At 53.7% G+C, this 12,176-nt stretch overlaps 1 protein-coding gene across 1 annotated transcript in view; it reads left to right on the top strand.

Moving 5' to 3' along the window:
• The first annotated feature begins 9,246 nt into the window (after positions 1 to 9,246).
• The window catches only part of BMP7 (bone morphogenetic protein 7), an 85,359-nt gene continuing 82,429 nt past the window's right edge, over positions 9,247 to 12,176 (top strand). Inside the window, exon 1 of the mRNA XM_017648899.3 lies at positions 9,247 to 10,185. Within this exon, the coding sequence (XP_017504388.1) occupies positions 9,768 to 10,185 (418 nt within the window). The 5' untranslated portion in view covers positions 9,247 to 9,767. The remainder of the gene's footprint in view (positions 10,186 to 12,176) is intronic.

A 12,176-nucleotide genomic window follows, 5' to 3' on the forward strand; every position in this document is an offset into this window, starting at 1 on the left:
GAGGATATTTCTGGAGTCAAGTAGACCTGATGCTCTTCAGACTCACCCCTGGGCCTTTGCACTTGCAGTTACCTCTACCGGGAGCTCCCTTTCCCTGTTTGTCACATGCCTGGCTTCTTCTCAGACATCACTTTGTCAGAGGAGCCTTACCACCTGCTGCTATCAGCATTTCCATTGGCTTTTTTCCTCTTGGGCACTTGTCACTCATTCATTTATCTGTCTCCACAACTAAAATATAAAGGATTTTTAATGTCCCCACTGCTGGTACCTCGGTACCTCAGTAGAGACTGTCACATGGTAGAAACCAAATAAACAACATGTGAATGAATAGGTGAATAAATACTATTCCAAGGCTGCCAGGTACAGTCACTCAGGATGTGCACAGCATGACTCTAGAGGTACCACTCTCAAAACCTTGGACAGGAATGGTGGTCCGGGAGTGTTCAGTGTACAACCTGTACCATGGGGTACAGTGGCCCTGAGCAACTTTATAATGCCCACCTGCTCTTTTCCCAGCATGACCATACTGGCTTCACTTTCTACCTTCTGACCTGGCCTCACTCCCATTTTCTCATGGTGGGTGTCATTTTCTTGAATTTTCAAATTCAAATACCCAAGAGAGCAGATCTGTAAGTCTGGCTAGTTGTATTGTCCCAAATCATGTCATAGGTCTCTCTGGCCAGCTTGGCATAGTGGCCACTTTCTCTGGCTAGAGATTGGGGGCTGGGTTGTCTGTGGTGGGCACCTATGTTTAGAACCTGCCTGGGCCCATGCAAGTACTTCACACAACATCCTCAACGTCCTAGCAAGGCAGCATTATTATTGCACCTGTTTTATAGGTAAGGAGATGGACCCTGAAACTGACATCAGGCTGTCTGCATAGATATCTGCCTCCACTGCCCTTTTGTTAGTGGAACCCTAGGAAAACTGCTTAGCCTTTCTGAACCTCAGTTTCCTCATCAAATGGGCATAATAAGAAGAAGAACTTCAAGAGTTGTGAAGATGAAATGAATTCAACGTGTCTGGAAACCTAGACTATTAGTTGTGTTGATAACAATGTCTGTCAGTTTGTTTTCCTTCCATCCAACATGGAAGTGTCTTACATGGCTGCCTGCGGTGATTTGGGGTGGGGGCAGGGAGAGCAGCTGGCACCAATTCTGAGCAGCAGGTGAAAATGGGAAAAGCTGGCTTTTAGGGTTTGTGTCCCTGGGACTCATGTGTCCAGGGGCATCAGCCCTTGAAGGAGAAAAGAATCCACACTTTAATACTCGAACACGTGGCCATTCTTGTCTGTATGTACTTGTCAAGGCTATTTTGTCACCTGATCTCAGCTGAGCTGCTAGGAGCATGCCCGCAGTTACTCAGTGCCGTGGTGACAGGGCGCCAGTAACAATCCTGGCTCCTGCTTCCGAGTCAGGTGGTGCTCCAGACAGAAACCAAGACGTTCTCTCAGGGAGTTCATTCATTCACTCAGCAAGTATTTGTTGAGTACCTGCAATGTGCAAGACACTATTCTGGGCTCTATTCATGGGAGTGAACAAATCAGACCAAAAGCCATGCCCACATTCTAATGGAGAGAGAGACAATGAACTAGTAAATAAGTAACTAAATGTTTCAGGTGGAGGTAAGAGTTACATAGAAAAACACCGAGAGGAGGATGGGGAGACATTGTGAATTTTGATACTGGGGGTCAGGGAAGGCTTCGATGGAGAAATGACATTTGAGCAGTGACTGGGTGGAGAAGGAGGGAGCCGCGTGAATGTTGGCAGGTGAGCATTCCAGGTAGATGGAACAGCAGGTGCAAAGGCAGGAAACCTATAAGGCAGCAGCTCCGACCGGCTATGCTTCTTGCTTTACCCAGAAGATCCCCTTAGTATAGACTTGCCGGCTGTAAAATATAGGGTGGCCAGTTAAATTTGAAGTTCAGATAAAAACATTTTAAATATAAGTATGTCCCAAATTGCACAGGACATACTTATACTAAAAATTAAGTCATTATTTATCTAAAATTCAAATTTAACTGGGTGACCTACATTTTTATTTGCAAAACCTGGCAACCTTACTCAGCGGTCAGTCATTGTGTGAGTTACGGAAATGAAAGTTGTGAGCTGGCTTTACGGAGAGGTGTGGCTGGAAGAGGGAGTCAGAGCCACACTGCCCAGGCTTTGAGTGCGGGCCGTGCCCTTCATTAGCTGTGTGGTGTTAGCCACGTTCTTTGGCTTCCGTGCCTCTGTATCTTCATCTGTGAAATGAGAGACATAGCATCTGATATCAGGGCTATTAGAAGTTTCAAGATAATCTGTAATGTGCTCAATGCCGGATAGCCCTGTCAGTAATGCTAACTGTTCTTAATCTTTGCATATGTTGAGACGAGCTCAAATCTACTAATCTGCCCAAATTATCTTTTCACTCGATTCAGGACTAAAGTAAGGGCTTACCAAGGGGGGGAGGTGATAAAGATAAATCTGAAGTAGAGGAAAGAGTCATTTTTTTAAAAATGAGCAGAAACATGGCGAAGGAGGCAAGAACAGGAAGAAGAGATGGAGAGAAACACCAAGTGGGGTAGGGAAGGGCCCCTGGGGCTCTGGGAGCCAGGAAACCGAGCCGGGTCCCAGCTCTGCCCGGGCTCCCTGTAAGGCTTGGGGCCCCACAGTTTTTCTCTGGGTCACAGTTTCTCTATCTTCAAGATGGAGCTGAACCAACATTTGTAGGACTTTGGTTGTAACTGGAAACTCAAGACACAATGGCTTAAACTATCAAACATCTTTTTCAACAGGCAAATAAATTTTTAGTAAAATAATTCCCATATAACATACGGGACATACTTATACTACAAATTATTCATTGTTTATCTGAAATTCAAATGTAACTGGGCATCCTATGTTTTTATTTACTAAAGGTAGCCACCCTGGTACTCTTTCCTGCTCTATTTAACCAGAGAAGCTCTGTTTCCATCTTTTGTATTGGGCATCTATGAAAAGCTTTCTTGACCAAAAGTTTCAGCTGCTAAAAAAAAAAAAAAAGGAAAAGGTCTGTAAACTTTAGGTTGACATGATGTATATGACCCCCTTCCAGCTCCCTGATGCCATATCCTGCAGGATTCATAGCTGTGGGCAACAGAAACCATCTGGGGCTGACTGGTGCAGGGAAGGTTTTACTAAAGGATATTGGGGGGGTCACAGAACCCTAGAAAGGCCAGGGAACCAGGATTGGGGGCTCTTCAGTTGGGATGGCCCCAAGTCACTCTGTAGAATGGTCCAGGCACAGACTAATAGCTTCTGGGGTAGATGCCTCTGATTGGCTGAGACTTTGGTCACATACTGATGCTCTGGTGGCAAAGCAGGTGGAAATAGTACATCTCTGGGAAGTGCAGGTTCTATTGTGGGTGGGTGGGGGGCACATGCAGGCTCTTCTTCCTGAGGTAGGGGATTCCGTGAGCATGAGAAAGGGATCAGATGGAGCTGGGAGGATGGAGATGTTTAGAAGTACCTGCAGTGAACACTGCCGCTCCCAAAGAGTGAATTCTGGGTTTTGGTGTTTTGGGGTGAATTTTATGATGGGGACGGTGAATTTATTGGAAGAATTTATTGGAAGTTATCAGGTCCAAATAGCAGGAATCTCGGTGGGAAGGAGACTGGAGAGGATTAGGGTCTGATTTTGCTTGGGAGATGGTAGGTGTTTCACACCTCTCACTCAGTGTTCCTTGAATAGTAAATTAAATGAAACTGTTTTGAAATGCAGCAACATTGGGGTCCTTTGGGTTGGGGACTGGGGAGGCTGGATACATCTTCCAAATCCAGCAGAGCCATTTATAAGACCAGAGACAAACTGGAGTTCACAATCTGACTGGTAGATGGGTTTTCTTTGGTTTCATGGTCAAAAAAATTTTTCTTTTTTAATTGGTTGCCAACAGATACACATTGAGAAGTGTAGCATGCAAAGCCAGATCTCCAGCTTCCCTTGGAAATTAGAACTATCTGGTAACATTGGAGTCAAATTCCTGGTTGGCATCACCCACAGAAATGTGGTTTCCAGGTCATCCTGGGCCCTGCCCCACCACTGTACCTGGTCCCCACGTCCCTTGCCACCTGTCATCACGTCTGTGCTGTGGTCCCCTTAGTGGAATTAGGAGGAAAGGTAATTGTAACTTTAGGAATGTGGAGCCTTGCTCCTCAACATATAGCCCTCAGACCAGCAGCATCAGTACCTCCAGGAACCGGGTAAAGGCACAGAATCTCAGGCCCCATTCGGACCAGCTGTGTGGGAATCTGCATCTTGACGGCTCCCCCGGAATTTGTGTGCAAGGTCAGGATGGAGACATGTTGCTTTAGGATCGAGCAGGGGCAGAAAGGGTCTGCTTCCAGATCACTGAACCACTGGCTGGATAGGACCCTGGGCTGCGTAGAGAGATGTGGCTTTGGGTCACGGCTCCACCAGAGATGGACCGGGTGACTCTGGGAGAGTCACTCAGAATCTTGGTTTCCTTTGTGGTCGGAGAAGCAGAGCAAGTCGGAGGGTGACATGGGCTAAGGCAGTGCAGAGCTTAGCAGGTGCCTGGTGGCAGTGAAATAGTTTAGACTAGTTAGCTGCTCTTACTCATGTCTGGGAAGGAGGAAAAGGGCCCCTCTAAAGCTGAACCCAGAAGAGCAAATGCTCAAAACTGAATCAGATTTTCTCCAGAAGGCATAATAACGGCACTAGTATAAAACCATGGCTTCCGCCTAGATGTTTGGGAGACCCTGGAGTCCTGTTTTGGCCTCAGCTTTTTCTGGAATGTGCACGTGTCTGTGTGTGTTTTCCCTTTGGAACTATGGCTGCTGCCACATTTACTTAAGACTGTTAGAAGCAGTTTAGTATCTTACTCCTCTGTTTAAAAAATTGTGCAAAGAAAGCCCCAGAGTGAGCAGTATGAGTCTGTATCTGCGGTGCAACTGGATTTGCACGCAAAGCAACATTTCGTTACAGGTGTGCTAAACTCATTTCCTCTCCAGGGTAGATCTCTTTGCACACAAAGACTTGAAAGCTGTGCAAGGGGAGGATCAGGGTCCCCTTTTCCCTGCTGAGCTCTGAGGCCCAGGTCCACAGGCCCTGGCCAGGAGGGTGGGTGGGGAAGGAGTCCCCAGGCTCCCTGGGTGGTGCAGAGCACCTCCAGGGCTGCTGAGCTTCCTCCAGGGCAGATGGTATAAGATCTGTGGATGAAGATGAAGTCCTTACTTCCCTCTGAATGTGGAGATCAGCAGAATTCTTTTCTTCTTTTTATTGCCTTCGAGACATATGCTGACTTGGTCAAAATTGCTTCGGCAAGATGTGACTGATGATGTATGAAATGAAAACTCCTTGCCTGGTGCTGGGAAGCCAGCAAGTGAGGGGTGTGGACATTCAGCTGGGGCGGCCAGACACAATAATGCCCCTCACGTTTCCAGGCCATCTTTCATCCAGGCTCAGCCAGCCCAGGTGTGGAGCGGACTGGGCAGATCGGGTTACACCCCTGGAGTCCAGCGCTGGGTGCCCTGGCTTGGGGCACCGCAGCGGGGGGTGGGGTGGGGGCTGGCTGCTGGGGAAATGAGATAGGCCCTGGAGAGTTCCTGGGCCCTGGATGGCATCGGATGGTGGGAGGTGGGGCGGCAGCTGGGGGACACTCAGGGGATCAGAATCAGGGAGCACCCGTTCACCTCCAATGCCACTCTTCTCGTTCTGCCGAGCTCTCCCGCCCAAGCTCACGGTCAGGGTGCATTTGTTTTTCTCTGTTTGGCCAATGAGAAAAGTTGTGTTATTTTTAATTTTGGAGGCTTTCCTGCTAACCTATTTTTCTTTTCATCCAGATTCTAACTAACATTTATCACATGTTTTCTCTGCCCCCTCAAGCACCTTGCAAAGTCCTTTACATGAATTGAATTAACTTTTGGATGTTCACAGCAACCCAAGGGAACAGGTGCTTTTAGTCCCCCATTATACAGATGGGGTAACTGAGGTGAGTGGAGGTTAAACCCCTGGCATACAATTGCAAGTGGCAGGGCTAGAGTGTGTAACTGGGTGGCAGGCGAGTTCAGGCTGCTAGCTCCCACCTGAGACTTGCCTTAAACAATCTCATAGCCTTTGCTGTTGGCCCCAGCTTTCAAACCCATGTCTGATGCACCCCTTGCCAGGATTTCTTGCCTGCACGTCTGCATGGATGCACTCAGCAATGAAGCAAATATTCACTGGGGGCTTGGTGCAGGCTTGGGGACTCCTCTGGGGGAGGGAACAGGGAAAATAAAGAGCCCACACCCTCTCCCACACGGATCACAGGGAAGATAAGGAGGATAAAGAGAGGGTTGTGGGAGTTCAGAGGGAACCTTATCTCTCCCAGGTTTTGCCTTTAGAGAGCGTGTTGTCTCTTCATCTTGCATGAGAAAAGATGGCATCCCAGAAGAAGGGTCTTGGGGTTGAGGGTTCTGGGAGACACCTTCGCCTGGTGCCTGCACAGTCAGCCCTCATTTAACCATGCTGTGCTCTTTAGATGTTGTCTGTGTTTATTACTATTCACTCAACTGGGCACTTACTGAATACCTGCTGTGTGTCAGGCTCAGGTGGGCTCAGGTGAGCTGCACAGAGGAATCAACTATAATCTTTGCTTCAGGGCCTTCTAGGTGGCCAAAGGTGGACAGACACTGATCAATCAGTGGCTCTCCCCCCTCAAAGCAGGGAGAGTAGATTAAAAGGTAGGGAAAGCTGCTACAGAGGAGCAGCATTTTAGATTTTGGAAGAAAGCAAGCTCCTTTGTCTCAGCAGGCATAGCAGTTGCTGTGGCTTTGCCCCTGGAAAGCCAGCCATGGGGGCAGGAGCAGCTCTGGGGAGACAGCCTGGGGTCTGCTCCTCACTCCACAGGGCCTGTGCACATGCTGGTCAGTCTACCTAGGATGCTTTTCCCTGGGAAAGCGGTCTCTTTCTCATCCTTCCAGGACTCAGGCCAAAGGCATCTACTCTGGAAGATCCCCACCACCTCTCACCACCTTAGTTTATTTCCTCCTATCTCTTTGCCCAGGCGGAAATGGCCAGGGGTGCACATTGTAGGCCCTGTGTTTGCTCCCCACCCTCCACAATGCTTGCCCCAGGCCCTTCCTCCTTGACCCTCCTGCATGCCCTGCTCTGCCTGGCCCTGGCACTTGAGTGCCCTGCAGCACATCCTTCCCTGAGAGAACTGATGGACAAGCACTGCCTCCCCTCCTGCCCCCAAAATGTATTTAAGGTTCCTGCTTTGTCACCCCTTGGTCTGAAAGCAAGTGTCACCATGGGGCCACTGTGCTGTTCAGACTTACTGCTGTTCCCTTCAGCCCAGCGCTGTGCTTGGCAGAGGGATGGGCCACAGAATTTGCAGGGCTCGGTGCAAAATGAAAACGGGGGCTCTTTGTTCATAGACCATATATGAAGCATTGCAATATGACAGCAGTAGATCATTAAGCCAAGTGTAAGGCCCTTCTGAGCATGGGGGCCTGGGTGCCTACACAGGTCCCACACTCATGAAGCCCACCTGCCTGACACTTACCTGTTGAAGTGCTCACCAAGCCTTTGTTGAAGGGAGGAGTTAGGGATGAGTCACGTGACAGGCCATCTGGCTGCCTTTCTTGACTGACACTAGGCGAAAGCCAGCCCTGAAGGGGGCTCAGGACCTGCGGCATCTCATAGCCTAGGGCCTCTGTACCAGGACCAGTGGGTGCCCTAGGAATGGAGAGGACTTGCAGCCTTGCATTTCATTCTCCTTGCCTTGCTTTCCTCTCTCCACCCATGTGGCCCTTCCCCAGAAGCCCCCAAAGTCTGCATGGCAGAACCACCTCCATTCCAGAAAACTCTAGAAGACCAGATTCCTGTTTACCAGCCCTAGAGCTTTCTCCTGCTCCCAAGTAAGGCTTAGCCAGACTGCCCTCCACCGCCTCCCACCCCCATCCCCAAGGAGGGCAATGGACAGGGGTTCACACTCAGCCCTTCACCTTCTATCCCACATCCCATGTTGACTTTCTGTCTACCCATCATATTGGGAGCGACTGGCTTGTGGCTTTGCCTCCTTGGGCAGCCCAGCCCCAAGAGGGGAAGGAGCATGGTTGAAATCACTGCAGCTCTGGTGAAGTGTTATTTTGCCCTGTTGTTACAGATGCAGAACAGGGGCTCTGACAAGTGAGTGATAATTCACAGAAGGCCCCACAGCAGGTTCAGGTTGTCTGGGGCACCTGTGTCCATGCCCAGGGTGCACTGAGCTCCATGTAGGCAGCCCAGTGTTGTTTGTGGGATGAATGAATGAGGGGACGGGTTAGGGCACAGCCGGCAGAGGTGACCCGGATGCAAGGCCAGCTGCAGGCTCCACAGACATTACCAGCCTGGCTGACCAGGAAGGGCAGACAGTGGGGCCTGGGTATTGTCTGGGGCTGAGGAGAGGTTGGAAATAAATGGTGCCCCATGGGGGAGGGGTGGAGAGGAATTCTCCAGCTCACATAACTTCAATCATTTAGCGAATAATGCTTGTGCAGCCACAGTGGTACCAGGCCCTGGGTTCAAGGGCGATGGAGAGGAGCCATGCCTGGGCCCCAGGATGCTCCATGTCTAGTGTGAGAGAAGATGATGAAGGCAGGAAGAATTCAAACAGTAATTCCAGACTGACAGGAGTTAAAATAAAACAGTGTGGGGGTGAGCAGGGCGAGCCACCTTATCTTGGCTGGTCTGGGAGGAAGTGGCACCTGAGTGGCGCTGGGAGGTGGACCCTTGGGCAGGCAAGTTCAGCACACGTGGTGGGGAGGGATAGAGGGGGAGAGAGTTCCAGGCATTGGGGTGATAGATGCAAAGACAAGATGGTGACGAGTTCGGGGAGGTGGGGAGGGGTTCACATGATGGATTAAAGGGAGGAGCGGAGAGTAGAGGGATCAGAGGTCACCTCCTCCGGGGAGCCTCCTCTGCTGCCCGGACTTCCCCAGCACTCCCCGCAGCTTCTTCTGCTGCAGCCGGAATCCGCAGGGTCCCCCTCAGGCCTCCTTCCCTGTCCCCATCGCGAATGCGGAGCGGGCAGCGTGGGCTCGGATTCCCACCTCGCATCCCCGCGGCGCCGGGCATGACTCTGGGCACCCCGTGGGCACGCGGTAAATAGTTGTAGGGCGCCCTGGCAGGATGAATGAACTCATTGGGCGCAGCTTGGGGTAGGGCGGGGCCAAGGGCAGGTGGGAGGCCGCGGGCGCGGGAGGGGCCCTGGACGCTCGTGCTCCTCCTCCTCCCAGGCCCAGCGCGTACCAGTCTGGGGCTCCCCAGGCGGCCTCTCGTGCGGCCGGGGGCGCGCAGGGCCAGGAGGGCGACCCAGGGCCCCTGTCCTGGGCGCCGGAGTTTGGACGAGGGTGGCTCGCCACCGCCCGAGAGCGAGAGCGCGAGCGGAGCGGGAGGGGGGCGCGCTCGCTAGCCCGCCGCCTCGCTGCCTCCCCGGCGCTCGCTGCGGCTCCTGGGTGTGCTGGCTGCTCCTCCCACCCGCGCCCGCCTTCTGGCTCGCTGGCTGGCTCGCTCAAGCCGGTTTCCAAGCCCCGTGGTGCGCCTGGGCGAGTGGGGGCGAGGGGCCCCGGGGCCAGCGCCGAGCCGGGGGCGGGGGTCCGGGCAGAGCGCAGCCGCCCGGGGAGGGGCCATGTCCGGCGCGGGCGCGACGGGGCCCGTCTGCAGCAAGTGACTGAGCGGCGTGCACGGCCGCCTGCCGCCTTCAGCCACCTGGAGCGGCGCGGGCCCCGGTGCCGGGTGCCCGGGTCGCGCGTAGAGCCGGCGCGATGCACGTGCGCTCGCTGCGCGCCGCGGCGCCGCACAGCTTCGTGGCGCTCTGGGCGCCCCTGTTCCTGCTGCGCTCCGCCCTGGCTGACTTCAGCCTGGACAACGAGGTGCACTCGAGCTTCATCCACCGGCGCCTCCGCAGCCAGGAGCGGCGGGAGATGCAGCGCGAGATCCTCTCTATCTTGGGCTTGCCCCATCGCCCGCGCCCGCACCTCCAGGGCAAGCACAACTCGGCGCCCATGTTCATGCTGGACCTGTACAATGCCATGGCGGTGGAGGAGGGCGGCGGGCCCGACGGCCAGGGCTTCTCCTACCCCTACAAGGCCGTCTTCAGCACCCAGGGCCCCCCTCTGGCCAGCTTGCAAGATAGCCACTTCCTCACCGACGCCGACATGGTCATGAGCTTCGTCAACCTGGGTGAGTGAGGGCAAGAGGGAAGGGTGAGCCGCCGAGACTGGAGGCGCTTGGGGACGAGGAGGGGGCCGCTTCTTGCAGGCAGCCCGCCCGTCTTTCCACTCGGCTGTTTGCAAACCCGCACGCCTAGCCGAGGGTCTCCTACGCCGGCCCGGGGACCCCAAGCAGTGCTTGCCCCAGGTAGGGCTCGCTCCCGGGCTCATTTGGCCTGTGGTTATTTTGGGGAGTAAACTGGTCCGGAACTCCCACTGGGTTAAGTTGGCCGCGGCACCTCAGGGTCTGGAGGCGCCGAGCCGGCCGCGGCTCAGTTCAAAGCGCGGGGCTGGGTCATGTGAGCCGCGCGGGCCCAGCGTGGCCTGCGCTACCTGGGTTTAAAGGGCCCTGGTCGGTGAGGCAGCCTTCCCGCCCTTTCTGGGCTCCTTTCAGCCCTGCACGGACCTGGCATCGAGGGCGTCGCGCCCCCGTCCCGGCCCTGGCCAGCCCTACCTGTCCCCTCCCGGTGCGCCGGCTCGCGCGTGCTACGCGCCCCTCTCCTGGCTGCCGGGCGCCCCCCCTCGTGCTCAGCTCTCCTGGCGGGAGCTGGGGAAAAACTGTTGCTATTGCGAGTTTTCTATTTTAAATATTTAATGATAGGTCCCAGGCGGGCAGAATCCATTTTCAGCGTTTATCACGTGTGGCGCGCAAACCGCGGCTTTTGGCGAATGGGTGGCGCGGGATCTCCTACAGACGCCGCTGGCGGTGGCTGGGGGACCCGGCTCGCGACTGTAGCCGCTATGGCCCCGGAGACCCGAGGCCGGCGCTGCTGCGGGGGCGCGGGGGCTCCCGCTCCAACTGCGCACGCATATTCACCGGACTTGCTTATACGCAGCCCCCGGCAGCGCGCTGTAGGGCTGATGATCAAATATTTGGTTTCCGAGATAACACACCCTGATAGCGCTGTTTCCTAGCCGCTTTCATTCTACATGTGTGACTTGCTGCGAAAATCCAAACGGAGTCAAGACAGCAAACTCAACGCTCACCGGCGCTGTGTCAACATGGAAATAATGATACTGAAAACCCCCCGCTGGGTACCGGGGCCGGGGATGGGGGCGCAGAGATGGGAGGATCAACCTTAATGCTTCCCGCTCTAGATAAGGTTCCTGGAGTTCCCGGGACGCCATTGTCTGTCCTTAATAACAGCCCCAAATCAAATTGTGACTCGAGTTTCAGAGAGCAAGAAGTGGGAGTTTTAGATGCCAAAATAACTTAGAGAAAGTTAGAATTGTACTAAGCAGCCTAATAGAACGACGCATCTTCACATGTCCTGATTTAGAACATTCTCCAAGATGTCTGAGGTGGGAGAGCAAGGTGCGGACCAGTGAGGGTACGCGTGTGCTCGTGTATCATCCCTTCCGGCTGGGAGAGGACACCACCAACTGGAAATAGAGTTTACTGGGGGCGGGGCAGAACTGGGGCTCCTGCTCGGAGTGGGAGCTGGGGTCTGATTGTTCACTGCACTGTTGTCTGAGTAATTTTATTTTACAATGTGTATTTATGACCTATACCAGAAACTAAAGAAAAATTCCAAGGACATACATATAATTAAAGCAGCTCTGTAGCCATCCTGAAGGTGGGGGTTAACTGGGGCGCCTTCTCTGCGGGGGGATTTATGGCATCTTCTGTTCTGTTGGGTACCCTTGAATGGCGCAGGTCCCAGTGGCGGCCTTTCGAACCTGGCTGGAGTCATTAAAAAGGTATTTGTAAGCCCTAGCTTCTGTGGAAGGCTCTGCAAACCTAGTGCAAAAAGCACCCCGCTTTTCTTACGGACCAGGAGCAGTCAGAGCTGGGGCTCCCCCCACCCCAGAGAAGCACCAGGTTGCAGATTGGGTGCCTCTGGGAACCTGGGGCAGGCTGTGCTCCCCCTTGGTGGCAGCAAGCTGGGACTTGTTTGGGAAGGCCACAGCTGGGTGGTTTCCTCCTCAGCCTTTACACACACCTTTCAACCCCGTTAGCCC

The sequence above is a fragment of the Manis javanica genome, chromosome 5 (assembly GCF_040802235.1).
Source record: "Manis javanica isolate MJ-LG chromosome 5, MJ_LKY, whole genome shotgun sequence".
Taxonomy (NCBI): Eukaryota; Metazoa; Chordata; class Mammalia; order Pholidota; family Manidae; genus Manis; species Manis javanica.